The 21,957-nt window shown below is 37.0% G+C and overlaps 1 protein-coding gene across 1 annotated transcript in view; it reads right to left on the reverse strand.

Annotated features, from left to right (window-relative positions):
- Positions 1 to 1,312: 1,312 nt before the first annotated feature.
- MYO6 (myosin VI) overlaps positions 1,313 to 21,957 on the reverse strand; it is a 140,733-nt gene continuing 120,088 nt past the window's right edge. The window contains exons 26-32 of the mRNA XM_060167690.1: positions 21,513 to 21,641; positions 20,510 to 20,670; positions 11,400 to 11,503; positions 9,817 to 9,948; positions 6,344 to 6,370; positions 3,670 to 3,888; positions 1,313 to 3,140 (exon numbers count right to left, since the gene is read on the reverse strand). Of these exons, the coding sequence (XP_060023673.1) occupies positions 2,941 to 3,140; positions 3,670 to 3,888; positions 6,344 to 6,370; positions 9,817 to 9,948; positions 11,400 to 11,503; positions 20,510 to 20,670; positions 21,513 to 21,641 (972 nt within the window). The 3' untranslated portion in view covers positions 1,313 to 2,940. The remainder of the gene's footprint in view (positions 3,141 to 3,669; positions 3,889 to 6,343; positions 6,371 to 9,816; positions 9,949 to 11,399; positions 11,504 to 20,509; positions 20,671 to 21,512; positions 21,642 to 21,957) is intronic.

Below are 21,957 nucleotides of genomic sequence, written 5' to 3' on the forward strand. Positions count from 1 at the left end.
GGATCCCCTGAGAACCACTGTAATAACCTGTGAGTGAAAATAATCTTTTTAAAAATCCAATTAATAAAACTACAAAATCCTCATTATTCCTTGTGCCTGTGAGTTTCTACTCTCTAAGTTTCCACAAATACCACCTGTGTTCCACTTAAGATGATCTTTTCTTTTGCGATCTGATATGATCTTTTGTTTTGTTGTTTGCAAAACAAAAGGGTTCACCATGTTACTGGAAAGAATGACCTACAGAAAGTCACTATAGGAAGCAGAATGTGAGTTACAGTAGAATGTCTTTTGTGTGGGCTTCTGCTCCTAAGCGTACTATTTACTTCCTCCTCACATAATCCTTTAAGAAGGTGCCGTCTACTCAACCTTACAACTAAGAAAACCCACTGTTCTCTTAACATACGTATGTGTTAGAGAAATTTTCTCTCAGTGCCTACCCGTAGCTCACAATACGTACCTCAAGTGTGTTAATGAGATTAGGAATTACACCATCATTGAATGTGAACACATTTTGTTTTCTCAGTTTTAATATTTTATGTACATCCACCTTTGCAAAGCATATACACTAAGGGAGGAACTGGTATTGAGTGAGACAAGCATTGAGAAGAATTAGTTCTTAATGTACAGTGTGCTCGTTTTAACTTCTAATTTTACATCTCAGTTAAAATATAAATGGACGTTTGATTCACACCGTTTTCAACCTAGTGTTTCTGGGTTTGACTGTGAACACTGCAAAGAAGCTGCATCTACATTTTTCGCAACACTCTCTCTGCTGTTTCCCTTCGGGGCTGATGGAGGTCCTAAGCTTCTCCAGCAAAGGGGCTTCCGTGTGTGCAGAGCTGTGGTGTGTAGGTGGCTGTAAGTCTAACTGAATTAGGGCAGGTCTCCTGGAGCCACAATTAACTCAGGAGACTACTTAAAACAGATGCGCTCTAGGACATGTTCTAGGACAGCTGTGTGACATAATTAGCAACAAAACGGCTTAAGAATGACTATAATGTTATCAGCTATTAAAGTAAAAAATTAAAGACCTGTAACAATGCCTTGCTGTGATATATTTCTCACAAATTCTTCACAACTTTAAGTTCTCTCATTATGATAATTCAACCTGTGTGATTGGTTTTCCATCAAGTACCTGCATGTATCTAGGACACACGTAAAACTGTTTCTGGAAACAGCGCTAAGGGCACAAGTCATTAAAAATCTATTTGGTTCCTAAATTTTCTTCCAGGACTCTACTTGTTACCAGTTAAGAAAAAAGCTTATCATTCACTATCCTGTACAAATAAAAACACCAGTTAAAGGCGAGTGATAAGAAGAGGGAGAACAGGACATTTATTTTCAGTAACCAGACCTTCTGTCACCAAATCACAGGGACCAAATGACCCAAGGGTGGGTGAGTCTATGCAGTAATACAGCCTTAAAAAGATAATCACATTCACATTCTCAACAGTAAAGACAGGACCATTTACTTTCCTTAACAGAAGACGATCGCTTGCACAGTATCATAATAAATAAATATCTCTATGCTAAAACATGTAATGAGAGAAGCACTTCTGAAAACAGTGTCCAGCTCACAAGCACTAATCCAATCAGCTGGGAAATACTTTCCTAACTGAGGTACTCTTTCTAGGAAAAAAAAAAAAAAAAAAAAATCACTGGAAATTCATTTCAAAGGTTAGGGTCTTTAAACATCAAGGGGAAAAAAGTACAGAGAGTAATTTTATTTTCTAATTTTATTCTAAAATACAAACAAGACTCCTTAGGATTATGTCAACATAACTCCTTGATGTATGTTTGTTTCCAAATTCCTAATATGAAAGTCATAAATATTAGGCTTGAAACTGCTGACATTTGATCAAAACTAAACAGCACACAAAACTTTTTTTTTAATTATCAGTTACATGAAACAAGCAATTCCCCAGTGCAGGGTTTTTGCATTACAAGGCTTATAAAAGAGCTCTACAATTACCAAAATCTCGAAGGCCAAAAAAGACAATAGGAATTTCTTTAAAAAACAAAGGTGTTTTGAAGCAGAACACTAGTTCAAATCACATGAAACAACTTGGACAAGATTCTGACACAAAATCACAACTGAGATGAAACTGAAAGAATATTTGAATTCAGTCCAGTTAAGCCAAACTGCCACCTAAAACCTACTTCCTTTTCTAAATGAAACAAGGTTATCTCAAAACTTCCAAGCATTTAAACGATCTGAATTTCCTTTATTTGTCCATGGAACGTAAGAACATATTCTTACAGCAACACAATGTGATAGAAAAGCAAAACTGATCTGTGCAGGACACTGTGTACCTTCTTTATCACAGATTGCATCGAATACATCAAGGCTCTCTCCAGAATTCTAGAACTTCAGGTAAACTGCTTTACTCAAACTAAGACTGCAAAAGAGGGGGGAAAAATAAAAATTTCCACCTTTGACGGAAATTTCCATGAATTTCTGAAAAAGTTACTATAGAAAGTACACAGCTTTCAGATCAAAGTATCAGTGCCTTGATCATTTTAAGTGCCTTAATTTTTGTATGAAAATTGAAGCTAAGTTTTCTTTATTCCAGTTATATGGTACTGTGCCATCCTTAAAAAGCAAGAATTCTGCTTTTAAAAACTTTTCCTAAAGAACAATTAAGATGGATTTAAGGTAGTCTGTTGGCAAAGAAGGAGAAATGTCCAGAGTCTGTCCAAGTGTAACAAGTATTACAATAATGAGAGGTCTAACAGTTACAGCTGGATACAGGAAAATAAATTTTAGGTCCCAAATTCACTACCATAATTAACCTTAAATTAACAAAAAGCCATGATTAATAAAATCTGTTCACTTTGTATAAGTAATTCTAACTTGATCTTGGAATGGTTAAATCTCTGGGACACACTCCCTACCTAGTACCATGGCAAGGGCTCCCAGCTGCAAGGCTAGTGCAATTTCTACTTTAACAGATTCTGCAGCATGGCCGTGGCATAGGTGGGCCTGGCCTGTCTGCTCTCAATTGCTTTCTGAAGATACTGGATGCCTCCACAGCGTTCCCAAATTTCTTCGAACTGTCTTGGCAAAATCTCAGCACCACGCTTTCGAGTCAGGCCTGTCTCTTCAAGATTCAGCTCACACATCTCCATGTCATCCTTACCTGCACAGATGAGACGTCAGAGAATTACTATACCTCCTTTCAGAACCATTTATTGTAAACTTTATTCCTGAAATGTCTACCAATTCTCATAGATTTGAGGACTTTTAAAACCATTTCCTTCCTCTAAGATTGAAATCTGCTTCATAAATTCACCAGAAACAAATGTGTCCTCCACCAAGTTCCATTTCAAAATGTACTGAGGATGCAGTTGAAAAAACAAGTTACCAGGGTTAATAAAAATGCTACATTTCCTTCAGTAACCATTACAAAGCAAATGATATAATCAGACACCAATGAAAATGTTCCTAGGACACAGACAAGTTTCTATGTGCTCTGCAAGGACATAATTAATCCAAGCAATTCCATATTGTAAAGAAGTTATCCTCAACTGATGTGACTTAACTGCAAAGCTCCATGCCTCCACCCTGAAATTTAATGAATTATTACACTGTACATCACACCATTTCATTCAGAGGGTACTCAATCCTTTTCTGCTTTATAAGTTTTTTTTCATGTGAATCGTACACACCAGCCACCAGGAGGATGGGTGGCTTGTCAGGATGAAGCTCCATCTGCCGGGCAATCCACGGTCCATCAAAGTGCGCGTACCACCAGCCTTTCTTCTTATTCTGCGGGTCTTTGTACTGGTCCGCGGGGCGGATGAACGGGATGCGGAAGAAGCGCTGTTGTCGGTTCATCTCGATCCCCTGCTGCCTGGCAGGGAGCTGAGCTGCCGGGTTCTGCTGAGCTGTCACAGAGAACAAGCAGAGTCACGCCAGCAGCCGGAGGGATAAGGAGAGCAGCCTTTAATCCTAAAATGCACCACGAATGTTTACAAAAGCAAAAAGAGGGATTCCTCCTAACAGTGAATTTAAAACAAAATGTAAATTGGAACTGCCTACAGATGAATGCAATTCAAAGGGTGATTTCTTAGAAGTTTCTTCCCCCGAAGATGTTCCTGGGCATTGTAAACACACACACAGACACACACAGACACACACACAGACACACACAGGCGCGTACACACACACACACACACCCCATCAGCTGCAGCAGCAATAACAACCACCAGCCCCTAGCAGATTCCCACAAACGACTGCGTCTGCACACAAAACTCACTCAGCGAGAAAGCAAACTAGTAGCATTTCCTAGATTTGTATTTTTTCCTCCAAAGAGTTCAAATGAAGGCTGCAGGACAACTTTTGCAGGACTATTTATGATGAAACCAATAAAAAGTAATTTCACAAATCTGAAAGATTCCAGATATTTGTCGATTTAATCACAGATTCTCAAAAGAGTGAAAGACATACAAGTTTTCTCCTCTGCCAACTGATCCTGGGATTTAAAATGGCCAAGATAACACAGATGTTTTACTAACAAGATTTAGACAACTTTGTGACAGCAACAACAAAACTGTAACAGTCAGCATGAACTTTCACTCAGAGAGATTTACTTACTCTGAAACCAGACTTCTCTTGGAATAAAATCCACTGCAATAAGTGGAACGTGTATAATATTTGGTTTCCTTTGCCAATAGAAAAGAGAAATCCTTGCTTTTCTGCTAACACTGGGCATTGAGCTCATTATCATCTCTTTTCCCTCGCTCAATTTCCATTACTAAACGGTTGAGTTTTGGTTTTTTTTCCTGAAAATATTCAGTTCTCTGAGGCAATGACTTTACATCTTCAGGAGCATAATTCTGGTAAATCTGTTTAATATGCTCTGTACTCACAACTTTAAAGGCAGACCAATCATTTACTGCAGCTCAATTAAGAATCTCACTGAAAAGCTAAGTATGCCAATGAAAAATTATATAATATGTACAAGTCAAGGACAGTCACATGGCTTTTGTGAGGCTTTCCAAGTACTGAAAGGATGAAATTACTCTTATTCTACTTTTTGCACCAACAGCAAAAAGCTTTATAGCAGCTCAATTTATTTTCGTGCAAACAACAGAAAGCAAAAAGCAGTTAGCAAAGCTGTATATGCCTATGAAAGAAAGAGACCCAGTTTTGTTAGTGACTTTAAAAAGCCGTATCACCTTTAGCACGTTACCAGAGATGAGCTTATTTATTCTCTCGTTCCTGTTCCCTCAAAACAACTTACAGTTCAGTGTTTCCATTTCGAGTTTTAAAAACTACCTACTCTGCAGAAAATACACTAACTCAAAACTAAGACATTTTGTACAAGGATTAAAAAAAAAAAAAAAACCTTCCCTCCATCTTCAGCAGTGAATTAGAACTCAGTGTCCTGCTGACAGAAACTTAACTATGATACTGATGGCCACCCATTAGTATAACCTACTTTTTTTCTTTCAAAATAACAATCCCCTGTAACTTAATATATTGGGTAAAATTCAGAAACCCAATGGAAAGTCTTGGATGGCTTTTTCTACTAATGTGAGAAATGAAATTGTATTTGGGAAGCCTGGAAATGAATATTCATCTGGAAAAGTACAAAGATACAGACGTTAAAAGCTTGAAACTAATCTTCTAAACAACTATTTCCTTCACATCCAATTGTTATCTTCAAAAGTGTGAATAAGTTTCAAATTTGTAAGTCTGTAAATTACTGGAAGCACTAAGAAAATTCACGTCCAACCAGCTGGCAAATAAATATGGCATTATATTCAAATCATTAGTGCTGAACTGATTCTAGAAGAAATTTACTGTACACTAAGATGACTCAGAGCTTTTAGATGATCAAAAAATGTGCATCATAAGAAGCTGTAAAAGTAACAGAATAACCTCCTCTTCCTATTAAGAGGTATTCATTCTATTAAGCTTGTGTACATTATCATATGAAACTCAAATCTCTTCGGACAGAAATGCTTACACCATCACAGTATTTGAAACCAGCACCTAAAGTTAGTCTTTACTCTAAAAGATCAGCTGCTTATTAAGATAGAGTTTTGCTACAATAAGAACTGGGTACACTCAGTTTAAAATGCTAGTTTTTTCGAAAAGGAAGTAATTTGATGAAATAACAGATTAATTAAAATTTTTTTCTGCATGTATATTTTGGAGTGATCCAAATGAAAGTACCATCTCAAATGAGGTATCTTAGTCCAGATAAACCAACATTAATGTACTACAATTCACCTTAAAATTGTAGCAAAACAATGTTTAGAAGAAGTTAGTACTTTATAAAGTATTTTTAACCCATCTTCCAGTTAGCTCATGAGTTACCACCCATTGACTTACGTGAATTGTTCAAAAATGGTGCAAAATCTGTGAACAAATATTTTATATTGAAGAAAAGATAAAAATGCCAAAACTGTTAAATGAGCATTCTTCTAATCTATAATGCCTTCCCATCAATGGAGGTGGTGACTAACAAATAAATACCCTAACCACAGCCAAATACTCCCAGAACTACCTACAAGTAGATGCTGCTTTCCAATTTTTTTTAAGCTATTTTGATTGTGTTTTTAGGACATCCTGCTTGATGGACATACAAAGGGGACCAAAATTTTAATTTTCGAACACAGTAATATCCAAACAAAAATCTACAACAGCGACTTAATAATCAAGATGAAAGTACCTTTAAAGTACTACTAGAATTTTCGTAGGGGAAAAAAAAAGAGAATAACTCATAAATTCATTAAAAAAAATACTTTTTATATAGAGAAGAAGCACTGCCACACTTACATATACTCAGCATGTTTTAATTTCTTCACATTGTCTTAAATCTTCAACTCACAACATTTTTATTTAGGAGCTATGAAATAAAACTACTCTCCAAAGTCACTGCTTTAAGCAAGTAAATGTAAATCTTTTACTGGGTAATTTGCCACTGCCCCCAAAAATTATTCCCGAAAGCCTCTTTCCGGGGTAACTGTGATGAGAGTGTGCTCACCCAGTATAGCACACAGGAGAGGGATCTGAGCCTCCCAACTCCTAACTCTTAAGAATTTACCATAATTTGTCAAGGTCTTACTCTTAAAGGCAATAATACCAAGTTATATTTTTGTTAATCATAAGTTGTCATCATTTTATTTTCTCAAATTAATGAATTCTAATCCTTCTAAATTTTAAACTACAGAGCAGCTCCTTTTAAAGGTCAAGCAGCTGCACCATTAGGAGGAAACCACCTAAAGTACAGAATTTTCTCAGGTGAGCTGTTAAGCATCTTGGTGCCCTTCACCTTTCCTGTTAACCGTACTCCTGTGTCAGAGTGACTTTTACATGACAGAAAAATAAAGAGAAAAAAAAGTACTCTTCAGGGCAGAAGTTACATTTTATGCTGAAAATGACCTACATTCAAATTCTCTGAAGGCTACATACATGCGGGAGTGTGTTCCTACACAATTCCTAATTTTGTTCATCTACCTGGATGGGACCCTTGAGAAATTTTCTTAATCTGCTCTGTTGTTCTTCCAAAAAGTACTTTATGAATGGAAACAGTATAGGAACCAGTAAGGTAAGCCGCATGTTATTTGCTCCTTTTGGGGCAAAGTTGGATGAGTAAGGTACCAAAGTTTGGTTTGCTACAATAATACATGAAATATTTATATATTCATTAAAAATGTGTGTACCGGGGACTTCCCTGGTGGTCCAGTGGTTAAGAATCCACCTTCCAATGCAGGGGACATGGGTTCAATCCCTGGTGAAGGAACTAAGATCCTACATGCCACAGGGCAACTAAGCCCAAACCTGCGTGCTGCAACTACAGAGCCCACGTGCTCTGGAGCCTGCACACCATAACTAGAGAGAAGCCCACGCACTGCAACGAAAGATCCCACATGTCGCAACTAAGACCTGACACAGCCAAAAATAAATAAATTAATTAATTAAAAAAAATGTGTGTGCCAAATATTACAACATTATTTTAAATTAATTAATTTATTTTTGACTTCGTTGCTGTGTGCGGGCTTTCCCTAGTAGCAGCGTGCGGGCTTCTCATTGCGGTAGCTTCTCTGTGGAGCACAGGCTCTAGGCATGCAGGCTTCAGGAGTTGTGGCTCCCAGGCTCTAGAGTGCAGGCTCAGTAGTTGTGGTGCATGGGCTTAGTTGCTCCGCGGCATGTGGGATCTTCCTGGACCAGGGATCAAACCCGTGTCCCCTGCATTGGCAGACGGATTCTCAACCACCGCACCACCAGGGAAGTCCTCTTTTTGTTTTAAGAAGTGCAATCATGCAGATATATAAATTCTGAAATAGAACATAATGAAACCCAATCAGTTCAAGGTCATGATTAGAACATTACAGCTAAAGATCATAGCTAAAAAGAATAGCCCTGGGCTTCCCTGGTGGCGCAGTGGTTGAGATTCCGCCTGCCGATGCAAGGGACGCGGGTTCGTGCCCCGGTCCGGGAGGATCCCACATGCAGCACAGCGGCTGGGCCCGTGAGCCATGGCTGCTGAGCCTGCGCGTCCGGAGCCTGTGCTCCGCAGTGGGAGGGGCCGCAACAGTGAGAATAGCCCTTTGCCATTTTTACAAAACAAAGCAACTGTGGTAGAAACTTGGTACAGACAGTGAACAGATAATGGAATCATCCTGTCATCTTCATTTCCCAGAGACAAATTTTTAAACTGGAGAAGAGAGTGGTGGTCACAGAAGATCAGTGTTGAGAGGGCCTTCCTCCTGCCATTTCTTAGCTGCAGGCAAGCTCACTGCTCTTGCAAGAGTTATATTCTGAGTGAGGACACGGGTGAGCAGTCATGAGCACTCACATCTCTCGTACTACTAATAATACTTCCCTTCCTCAATCTAATCTTTGCAACATCTTCGAAACACTAAAATGTCACCATTTAATTGACTTTCATCAAACACTGCTTTATTTGCTAGGAAGGCGGTAAGGGAGGCAAAATATAACTGTGAGCTCCTTTTCTAAGTCAGCTGGGGTCACACATGGCTAAGCTCTACCACCAAGTGTCGGGAATATACCTCGTTCTAAAAAAAGATATTAAATATGCTGTCACCTTGACATTAGCCAGAATTAACCTAACAAATTGTGCCGGTAGCAAGCTGAAGAAATGAAATTCCAATTATTGCTCTTAAGACTGAGATTACAACGCATAGCACAGGTATTCTTAATTAATGCTAAAGCTAGTACTTGCTTTTACTAGGTTATGTCCTTTCTGCTCTATTTTCCGATTTCAGGTATACAGCTTTGTCTTTTGTATAACAAAGTAACAAAATTCATTTTTAGGATCTCAGTCAAAAAAGCAAATTCTGGTCTAGGTAAAACTCTGGTCTAAACCAAGGTATTATTTCTCACTCATATTTTCACAGTTTTATAATATTTGCAGTAAACATTCTTTTTTTCATAGTAATCTTTACATTTACACACATAATCTTTACATATGTGTATATATGTGTATGTGGAAAGAATACATATTTATAGCATTATCATACAACTTCCTCAATATGGACAAGATTATTCTTACCTCCAGAATTTACCTTAACAAGTAAATTCAATACTTTTAAACAAATATGACTTTAAAGATGTATCTAACAGAAATAATACTTTGAAAGATAAGCCATCATGGTTGTGTTAGATTCAGTGGACCCATAGTTCTAAAGTAAGAGAAAATTTATATTGGACAATTTTACTCAAATGCCTTATGTATAAATTTTACTCAAATGCCTTATGTATAGTTACATGTAATTATATACATATACTTTTTATATACATATACTTTGGAACATTCAAAAGTACAGATTTGTTTTTACCATAATCAGTAACAGACTTTGGAGCACGTTGCTCTGTTTCAGTATTTCTCTTCTTGTTCTTGGATTTCCAAGCATGATACACTTTTAGTCTCCTATGAAATTCTTCTCTGCAAGCTGCCAGGAGCTCAATATCTATCAATTACACAGAGAGAGTTAAAAAAAAAAAAACAGCAATTAACATCGTAATTTAGTTGTCTAGCATAATTATCCTGTGGCATAAATATATATATTTTTAAAATCTTTATTGGAGTATAACTGCTTTACAATGTTGTGTTAGTTTCTGCTGTATAACAAAGTGAATCAGCTATACATATACATACATCCCCATATCTCTTCCCTCTTGCATCTCCCTCCCTCCCACCCTCCCTATCCCACCCCTCTAGTGGTCACAAAGCACCGAGCTGATCTCCCTGTGCTATGTGGCTGCTTCCCACTAGCTATCTGTTTTACGTTTGGCAGTGTATATATGTCCATGCCACTCTCACACTTCGTCCCAGCTTACCCTTCCCCCTCCCCGTGTCCTCAAGTCCATTCTCTACGTCTGCATCTTTATTCTTGTCCTGCCCCTAGGTTCGTCAGAACCTTTTTTTTTTTTTTTTAGGCTCCATATACATATATATGTGTTAGCATACAGTATTTGTTTTTCTCTTTCTGACTTACTTCACTCTGTATGACAGACTCTAGGTCCATCCACCTCACTACAAATAACTCAATTCCGTTTCTTTTTAACATATATATTTTTAAATGAAGATTTCATTTTTAAATTAACAGTACAAAATCAAAAGTAAACATTATTGATAAAGACGAGCACTTCATTGTAATACTATCTTTCACACTTACAGAGCATTTTCTTAAACATTATTACTACGTTATATCTTTCCTCCACGCAAGAACCCTGGACTAAATAGGTCTTTTATAGATGAAGGACTTGAAAAAGGAAGGTTAAGTCACTTGTCCAAGGTCACATAGAATAAGAAGTCACTGTGTTCAAACACAAGCTAGATTTACATGTACCACATTTTTTACATTTGTAATTATGCAGATAAACTCAGTGAAGAGGGAAAGAACATAGTGAGGCGTCCTGTATGATTATGACACTTGAAGTCCCAGTTACAGTGTCCTGAATTCAAACACTATGATTTATACGTGAACACAACTGTGTGGGATTCTCTGGATACAGCCTTTTACTCTGTTCTGCTGGAAGAAAAATTGCTTTAAAAGGGACGGACTCCATTGCCATTTTTTACTTTGCATTCATAGACCAAAATAGTCTGATATATAGGTATTTAACTATTACGAATAACGATAAGAGGGTCAGTCATTAATATAGCCCAAACCATAATTCCTCTATGCTTTTCCTCTCTGGTCTATGCAAGAGATGGGCAAAATGAATTTAACTTAGTAAGTATGTCTTTCTTTTAGCTTTGTGAACAAACTAGGTCTTCATTTCAAGGTGAGAGTAACAAAGAGAATGACTTAAACTAATTTATATGAAAAAAATTCCCATCCCAATCGAGGTATTTACTTTATATTACCTGACAGCGATAGAGTCTTCCCACTTTTCATCCTCCCCATACACTTACCGCAAGAAGTATTGATGGTATCACGTAGTTCTGCATATTTCCATTTACTAAGATCATGTTTCTTGGTACCAGCAGCCGCCTTGGTGGCCTGTACAGCAGGGCCTCTGTAATTATTACACATTTTTGCATATTTAAACTTAGAAACACGAATGAAATGTTGACTAAACAGGCAAGAAAGCGAACATAAGCTTGAGAACTGGAAATAATTACTGGAAAAACATATAATAATTTTTGTATCTTTGACAGACGAGATTAAGAATGGTATACTACAGGATGCCCAGGTGAGTTAGAATTTTCCAGTGCATCATTCAACAGTCATATTAGATTTTCAATCAGAAATTCTGATTCCAATATTCTAGTGCCATGGACTTCCCCCAGGCTTCAGTTTAAATCTTCTAACTCACAGATATATGAACATCAAGATAATACATTTATACATATTTCTCAAAATCAAAACTACAGTGAGGTATCACCTCACGCAAGTCAGAATGGTCATCATCAAAAAGTCTACAAATAATAAATGCTGGAGAGGGTGTGGAGAAAAGGGAACCCTCTTGCGCTGTTGGTGGGAATGCAAATTGGTGCGGCCACTATGGAGAACAGTATGGAGGTTCCTTAAAAAACTAAAAATAGAGCTACCATATGATCCTGCAATCCCACCCCTGGGCATATATTCAGAGAAAACCATAATTTGAAAAGATACATGCACCCCAATGTTCACTGCAGCACTATTTACAATAGCCAAGACAAGGAAGCAACCTAAGTGTCCATCAACAGATGAATGGATAAAGAAGATGTGGTACATATATACAATGGAATATTCTCAGCCATAAAAAAGAAGGAAATAATGCATTTGCAGCAACATGGATGGACCTAAAGATTATCATACTAAGTGAAGTAAGTCAGACAGAGAAAGACAAATATCATACGATATTGCTTATATGTGGAATCTAAAAGAAATAAAAAGACACAAATGAACTTATTTCCAAAACAGAAAGAGATCACAGACACAGAAAACAAATTTATGGTTACCAAAGGGGAAGGGGGGTGGGGAGGGATAAATTGGGAGGGTGGAATTAACATATACACAGTACTATGTATAGACTAGATAACCAACAATGACCTACTATGTAGCACAGGAACTAAACTCAGTATTATGTAATAAGGGGAAAGAATGAGAAAAAGTATGTGCGTGTGTATGTGTGTGTGTGTGTGTACGTGTGTGTATATATAACTGAATCGCTGTGCTGTACACCTGAAACTTACATGATATTGTAAATCAACTATACTTCAATTGAAAATTTTTTTAAAATCAAAAGAGAACTCCTCAACATACTTTAAGATCATTAGAGGCACATGAAGGGTTTGTTTATGAACCAATCACCTGCAGACTACTGGAACCTGCAGATGGCCAAGCCCCACCACTCATAATGGCTCAGACTCTCCCTGGGCATCTGGATGTTTAGAGGTCCCCAGGGGAGTAGCCAAACTACCAGCCTCTGCCCGAGTCTTTAGAGACATCCTAAAAGAGCTGCTGGAGCCTGGAAACTCCCGTGACCTTTGAGCTTCTGTGTTAAAAAATACTTAGAAAAGTTCTGTAAGCAGATAAAAACCACACCTTCGTATTTAGTGAGTAATAATATGACAACTAGTAAATTAAAGGAAAAGGCTGCAGGTCATGAGACAGATAACAGAGATTTCAAAGGGCACAAGTGCTTTATCTTGCCCCATGTAGGAGGAACATCTGAGTGGGAAAAGAGGAAAGGAATAAAAAATAAAATACATATATTTAAAATATAAAAAATAAAATACATAATTTAAAAGTTAAATGGGATAAGCTTTCTCGTAGCAGCGCTACTGAGCACTTAAGATTTGTTTCTATACACATAATTTGAAATAATTATTCTAAAAATACAGGGAAAATTTCTTTTCTGTAAAAATGAACATTATTTTTCAGCAAAGGATTACACTTGCCACATAGCAGACACTCAGAATAAGCTGCAAGTGAACTTTTAAGCTCAATGTAACCAAGGAAGAATTTAAATACATCATATTTCAAGCCATGAAAAGAAGACGGCACAATATTAAAAGAACTAACTATTAAAGAACTAAAATATTGCTTCTCGGGTATCACACAAAGCATTTCCCCTTTGTGATCTACCAGCTGGAAAACCTTCCTCTTAAAGAGGGATGATCATAGTATAATACTGAAAATGAGCCCGTATTTTTCTCAGCATTCTACATTCTGAAAGACAACAGCGATCTTGGCAAACAATCAAGACACAGACACTCGATGAGACGGATGTTATTTAAAAGTGATGCTTGAAGATATGTATGCTCCCTCCTCAAATAAGGAAAATTATTCCTTCAGCATTACACTTAACAATGAAACAAATAAGGTACTTTTGCCTCTTTAAAAGGCCTATTTATGCTTTCCTTTTAGAGAATAAAAATAGCATACTTCACCCTACATACTTAAAAACTGTTAGACATGATGATTCTTAGTCACTTACAAGCCTGGCTAAAGAATAATGTGTGCCCATTTAGTCCTTCCTGCGTTTTCATGGTTAAAATCTGTTTCAAGTTTACTGCAAAACCTCTTCTTTTCATAAGCTGTGTGACTGGCCATTCTCCATGGAGCTTTTTCTTAATTGCTTTGCTCAGAAAGAGCCAGCTGTGTGTCAGCAAGGTTTCTCTATTACCCTTAACAACAAGTTATGCTTTTAACATTATTCAAATATTCTTTTTTTCCTACATCCTGAAACCACCATTCAGTAAACTAACAAAAAAAATATTTTTTCTTCCTAGCTCTTCTACCAGTCTTTTCTAGAAGAGCAGCTGAAATTGCGGGGTTTTGTTATTGTTTTCTTTCCTCCTGAAAGAGAAAGTGAATCTACACAATATGGTTTTATAGACTCTCAGAATATATACGAGATGTTGATATACATAAGGTGTTTTGATACTTTTAAAAATCACACTGAATTCAAACTATTTTTGCTTAAAATATGTTTTTACTATTATTAACTTTTCATTCATATTACGTCAAACAAAAATACACCTGCTAAGAAAAGCATATTCAGCATCGTAAGAAGTACACAAACCCAATTCATTTAAATGCTCCCCCCACCAATCATTGGCGTTATTAAAATAGTAAAATGAAGGTACACCTTCATTTACTGATTATTTAGACTTGTGATAAAGACAATCATGTGAAATACAGAGTAGCAAAACTGACTTTTGATTTTTAAAAATATATTAATTTTAACACTTTCAATTAACTCTGAAACTTCAGAGTTGAAAGTTAAAATGTTATTGATTCATATCCACTTGATAATGGACCAGATCCTGCTGGGAAGATACATTCCTTGGTGGCTCGACTTCTACACCAGTGGTGTTCTGCCTCTGTGCTGTGGTGGACAGGGGCTGCCCGGAGCCCCACCCTTCCTCATGTCCCCTGCAACCAGGCGCAGTGGGCCCAAGGACAGGAAGGGCTCCCCTACTGAGACTGAACTGGTAGGGGCTCATGGTAAGCCCGACAGTACTACCAACAAGGAATAGCCTCAACCAAAATGCCAATGGTATCCCCACTGAAAAATGCCAATTTAGAGGAACACTGGTTTTTTTTTTTTTACCTTTTTCTATGTTAGTGTGGCCTGAGGGCAGAGTCACATTTCTTGTACCAAAAATTTACATGGAAAGGACAGGCTACTCATATAACAGGTTCTGGTCCAAATAACGAAAAGTAATTTAAAAAATATGATTTTGAGGTGACGCTCATTTCCCCAAATTACAACTGCACTAACCTACTCAAAATTTCTGACATTTCTTTCGCCATTTGTTCCCTATAAGAAAAATGATAATACAACATAATTAGATGAAAGACAACCATACAAATTACTTAAAAGATCTAAAAGTATAATTAAAATTTATATTTTCAACAGGATTGTTGCTTTATTAACCATACACTATTATTTTACTTTGTAAAAGTCGATAATATACTTTTCAATATATATAGCCATACAACACAGCAAAATTTTTGTTTAAACCCAGTTAAAGTTACTTGCACTTCATTTTTGCAGTAGAAACTTTTAGATAAAATCTCATGAGAGCCGTGCTTCTGTGATATTTTTATGGATAGAATATAATCAGCATGTTCTAAATGCATACAGGTAACTTGGCAGGATACAGATTCTATGCAAGGATTTTTGCACCGGGGTTGCTTAGTAAACATTAATTAGACAAGGTGTAATAGTGGTAAACCAAACGGGTCTACTTTACAGTGCCAGAGTTTAAATAAGAGTCTGATATACTCAAAGCTCTAAAATTCTGAATCAAAGCATGCCTAAGAAAATTCAAATGCCTCAAGCACTCGTTAAAGATCTGAGGTGTTCTGACCTTTCAAGGATAAACCTTTCCCAGTGGCAAAAACTTGCTTTTCTTTTATTACCCAGAAGAGTGTTAACTCTTCTCAAAATTTGCTTAATTCTGTGAAGTGGAATGTTCATCGTGTTCATCAACTTCATTAGTATTTTATTTTCCTGACCTTTGTGCTCTTCCTTCATAATCAATCATTTTCTCATTCATTCTATTCATCAGACTCTGGTAACCTCAAAATCTTATAAGTCAGCAAAAATCTGAAGAAAAGAAGATGGCTATGTTTGCCTCGGGGCTCAGTTTTCCGGATGCCGGCCAAGAGCTGCGACCCTGATTATAAAGGAGCAAAGGGTTCTCTCCGTCCTTGTGAGGAACACTGGCTAAGGTTCAATGCTGACAGAGGTCTAGCCAAGCAAGCACAGTCAGAGAAAAAGTAATCTTTCAAAACTGATGATCAAGGGCAACAAACGCAAAGTAAAAAAACACAAATATCATCAAATAAAATCAAACTAGTAAGAATTTTCTAACTTCACATTTCTTTTCCCACGGCAGATTTCAAGGGAATGCACAGTCTTGCAAAGCTCTTTACTCCATAGTCTGTTCATCATATGGAGATTTCATACGCAGATGCCCTCACACCACCCACGCTGGACGGGCAATCTCTACTGATTCAACATCCCACCTGAGCATGTTACTGCTCTAGGAGCTGCACCATATATACTGGATAGAAAAGGCTCCTGCATCCAGGTGTTTTTTTTCCTTCTGATTTTTCCAACCTATATGCAAATGCTCACAGCTTCACCTCAGACATAAGTTGGTTGCTAGGCTTATTTAATTCGAGCTCAAATGGTTAACTATGAAGCAGTGGATGCAACGGCACCCACTCAGAGATAGGTTTCAAAATTTGTGGTGCATTGTGGGAACAATGATGCTATGAGAGTCCACTGCTGGCATCGGATGAGGTGAGGAATCAGGGATGCCAAATGTCCTGCATAAGAAGAACTGCCCCACGCCCCATATGACTTTAACATATCCACCAGACATACAGAGGTGAAACGCACATATACATATAGTTACATGTAAACTACATACACATAGTTATACATAAGTTCTACATGTAAAACAACCCTTTTTTTGCATGGTTTTAATATTCACAGAATTTCTCTAGGAATTTCTCCACTATTGTATAATGGAGAGGACACTGTGTTTAACTCTGTTCAGAACTTTACAAAGGACTGTTCACAATTTCGTGGCATTTAACTGACTGATACAACTGTCTTATATCAATTTGCATTTGTAGCTGCTGCACTCATGGTGATTCTATGTATATGTGAAAACATCTGAGTACCTGACTACGTTTTCCTGCAGTTGTGAGCAAGCACTTTCATATTAAAGTAAATATAATAAAATAAATAATTATAAATTACTGTCCTTTTATTTCTCTTTTACATGTATTGTTTAGAGAGAATTATTAATGTAGGTTGCATCATTCATAAAGCATTTATTATTTGGTACTGGGGTCTGACAGAGTTAAGAACCATCACTATAAGGGGTACAGTTGGAGTCCTAAAAGCTATTAAAATTCAGATTTTAAATATATTTCAAAATTATATACATATAGCACATATGTAAAAATATATGTAAAAATATATTTATGCATATAAAGTATAATTTATATGTATATCCCTATTGCTACCTAGATTCTCTCGCTGTGGGGAGATTTTCATAACAAAAAGATACACGAGCACCAATGTTAGCATTACGTATATAACTTTAGATTATGAGCTATTTTAGATATTAGCAGAATGAACTATTATATATACGGAAAACTAAGCTATCCGCCATGACTCAAATACTTTAAATATTTTATTTATTCTTATTTATATCTCTACATCTACTTTTATAACGACATAAGTAAGGGATAACTAAAAACACATAAAACAAGATGGGTGTTAAAGTTTAAACAAAGTGAGCAAACAGAAAGAAAGAAACCAAATCATAAACTACTGTGATTGAGCACCGAACTCCTAGGAGCAGTAAACATTTTTCCTGGGCAAAATAATAATGAGGATGATGATGATGATAATCATGTAAAATTTACTTCAATGAGGAAAATGTTCCTCCTAAAAAGTATACACAACCTAATAAAGAAGAAGAAGAAAAAAGGTCATATGATTAAATCAGTTTTAAAAGGGAAATGACATACGGTGTCATTCTGGGTCCTGCTCCATTAATCCTGTGAAAAGAATACGTATATTTTAGTCAATACCATAACCAATTCTGAACTGTGAAAATCCGGATTGTGCCAAATTTTTATTTCAGTGACTTTGCAAATTGATTTTAAAAACTCCATTATCTCTATTTAATCTATGTATGAGAACACTCAGAATTTTAATGTTTTTAAATCTTCATTACAATTAGAAAAAAATAAAGGCATACTGTGAAAATTAAAGAGTGAATATATTACATCTAGATTAAAAAACTATTCATGTGAGGTTTGTGTGTTTGTTTTTAATAGAATCTAGATATTACTTTATAATTTAAGGTCGTGTGAAATCATTACTGTGCATCAGGATCATATGTGTAATTGATTGAGATATTTTAAAATATATTACGTATGCAGGAAACAATTCTTACTTAGAAGTTACTGGATGGGAATCCAAGCTGGAAAAGTAACTTGAAATTGTTTTGTAATGTATCACAGAACCCAAGAACATTTTCATGCCATATATTAAGAACAGAGTTACTTAGAGAGGTTCTTACTCATAAATGTGTTAGAAAGAATTCAGTGCTAACAAAGGTAACATAAACATTCAAAAACATTTAGATGTAGCCCATGGAGTAAGATAAAATCATCAAACACGGAAAATCTATAGAGAACATCATATCCACAATGAAGTGCTAATGCTTTTAGTACAGTGTATAAAAAAATAACCTGGCAGTTCAGAAGGGAAGGAGTTCATGGGGACCTGAGGGTCAGCTCTCTTCCTGGAAGACAGCTGGCAGACAGGACCTGAAGGGACAGTCCAGGGAGGGACACCATTCCTAAGGCTGTCCCACAGGAGAACTAAACTAACTCTTCTGCGGTTCAAGTCATAACTGCTTGAGTATCTCCTAATTATTTGGTAGTGGTCCCATTACCTAGTTAATTCTGTTTAACTTAAATCATAGGTAACTGCTCCCTTAAGTTAAAGGGCCTAAATGGTCCACTCTTGCTCTGAGACCACTCACACTGGAAGACGTGCATCTTTCTGAGGATGAGAAGGAGACCACATATGAGCCAATATCTTACTCATATTACCTGGAATGACACTGGATAGAGCTGAATATTTCAAATGCTTAAACATAGAGTTAAGCCATAAACACCAAGAATGACTCCATTAATGAGTCTCTCCCTAACAAGCTTCAACCATAATAAAGTCAGCTCGGTCAAGTGCAGGACTTCCTCACACACATCAGGGCCACTGCTCGGTTCATTAGGAGCCTGGCCTAGGCCACTAGTCAGTTGTCCACAAAGGCTCCGCCAAGCCACCCAAACACAGGTGGAAGGAACCGAACAGCAGCTGAACGAAGTCTGCAGTTACAAAAGCCACAGACGAGCAAAAATATCTTAATTATAGTGAAATGTTAATAAAGAACCCAAACCAAAGAGCTTAACAATTATTGTAACACACAGGCATATTCAGTTTATTTAAATATAACTTTCACATGCAATTCAGACTCCAGAGCTCCCCAATACAATCATTTACTAGAAAAAGTGTGAAGGCAACTTAACGTACTCTTTCCCTTCCCTATCTTTGTTTTCAGCTAAATAAAACCTAATCACCACCTTGCAATGTGGTGGACCAAGTTTTTTTTTTCTTTCACAAGGAAATAGCAACATCTAGTATTTTAATTATTTTGTCATAAACAGTGCTCTGACATTCTGAAAAGCATGGTTACACCCATCTATGTGCCTCTCAATATATACACAATATACCTAAACATAAAGGAACCCTACAAACTAGTTTGCTTTGTTTTTACAAATAAATAATAATAGTAACTACTGTTTCTACATTCTGTATTTTTAGAGAATGCATCTGTTATAGTACAACCTTCCTGCAACTTTTAATAAGAACTTCCGTGTTCCTCCACACTCCATACTATTTAGAGATAATTCAGAAACGTGAAGAGTCAAAATATTTCAATGTGATTAAGCTTCCTTCTTGGAAAGGGAAATCTGTTTATTCTAAATCACGGGGAAGCTGGAGGAGCGTGTGTGTACGCGTAAAATTTCTAAAGTGTTAGGGTATGTGACATATTTTTAAAATTTGCATTAGGAAAGTAATGAATTCCAACCTCAAAAATATTAAACTGGATTATACCATATTCACTGATTTTTATGCCAGTGTTGAACAGCAGATACTTAGAAATTACTTGTCTACCCTTTATACAATACTCTTTGATAATTTCAGAGTAAAACTTAAGATATTTTCTTAAACTACTCAAGAACTGAAATATCAGCTTTAACTTTCAATAGTTTAACAGTTTGATGAAATCAATAGCTTCATTCACTTGGGTGGTGTAAAACTGAATACAAATCATTTTTAAATGGCAAATATACCAGGGCCTAAGGAATATGATGACTCTCGCCTACCCTAACGCTGCAAAGAGGCAGGCAGGGAGGTCAAGCGGCAAAGCCCCACCCCCTCCGCCCCCGCCCCCTCCGCCCCCGCCTCGCCCCGTGCACGCGGTACCTGCGCAGCGCCGGGTCCACCTGCGCCTCGTCGCTGATGAGCTCCGCCTCGCTCTGCGCGATCCGCAGCGCCAGCTCCCGGTCTCGGCGCTCCTGCTCCAGGACCGCCTGCTGCTGGGACTCCTCCTCTCGCTGCCGGGCCAGCTGCTCCTCCACCTCCGCCTGCCAGCACAGAAGGCCATGGCGCCCGGGCCTCCCCACTTGTTTACCTGATCATTCCCCTCCCCACGTAAAATCGTTCCATACACTTTTTTTTTTTAATTTTTTTTTTTACTAAGAAATACCTACTGTTTAACCAGAAGTCTCTTCTGTATTATGATTAATGCTACCTCATTCCCCAAACCAAGAGTGCACCATTCTATCACTAGAGTATGAGTCTCCCAAATATCGTATCCTAGGTGTCACCTTAACACCAACACCTACACAGCAGAGGTCAGGAATTTAAAGTGTTGGTTGTGCTCAGGATGAATCAGAAAGCTGAGACAGACAGACACTCAAATAGGGAATCAATTATTCTCAGACATGGACTTTTTACAAGATGGGGGTAGGGAGACTATCTTAATCCTAACCTATTAATATCAGTATCTACAAAGTTATAAAATAACATTTTTAAAACATTATATAATGTAACTGAATACTGATCTGACTTTCCCCCTATGAATAATAACAACCTAATACTTATTGAACAAGGCACTGTTCTAAATGCCTTAACACGTGTTAACTCATTTAATGCTCACAATCACTATTTATCTCCATTCCAGAGAGAGAAAACTGTGGCCCACATCGTGACTTGTGCAATGTCACAGTTTCTGTCAGTGAGGGGCTGGATTTGAACTCACTTCCCTAGCTCCAAAGTCCCGTCCCATAACCACTTGAGAAACTGCCTTCTGTCTCTAGAATAAAACAATGACAATTTATACCTAGTAAATCAAGATCTTCTGTTTTGTAATTTTGTAGATTTCATTTTGCTAGAAATTCAGTCTGATTGCCTCCTGAGTACAGACCTGAATACGTTTTTCATCATCTTCCCTTTTCTTTCTCTCTTCTTCTTCTTGCTTTCTCTTTGCTTCCATGTCAAGTTTCCTACCAAAAAGCAGAATACTCTCCAAAAATTTAATATAAAACAAGAAATCCTTCAGAAGAAAATTTAACTATTAATAAAGGTTACAAAATGGGAAGTCAAATAACCTCCTGGCTATATACATTATCAACTTATTTTGAAAAATAAAATAAAATCTAACTCTACTGACAGCAGTTCTTCAGAAACAAAACAAATACAATTATATTCCATAACCTTTAACATCTTTGGATTAACTTGGTTACTAAGCTACTTGTAAGGTCCTGATCACACTGCTTCTCTCTACTCCTTCTCCAATTAGACAATCTTAGATTCCTTCCGTCTGCCCTACTATGGCAATCTTCCAAAATGCCATCAGTTTTTAAACTGCA

Source organism: Lagenorhynchus albirostris, chromosome 12 (genome assembly GCF_949774975.1).
Source record: "Lagenorhynchus albirostris chromosome 12, mLagAlb1.1, whole genome shotgun sequence".
In the NCBI taxonomy this organism is placed as follows: domain Eukaryota; kingdom Metazoa; phylum Chordata; class Mammalia; order Artiodactyla; family Delphinidae; genus Lagenorhynchus; species Lagenorhynchus albirostris.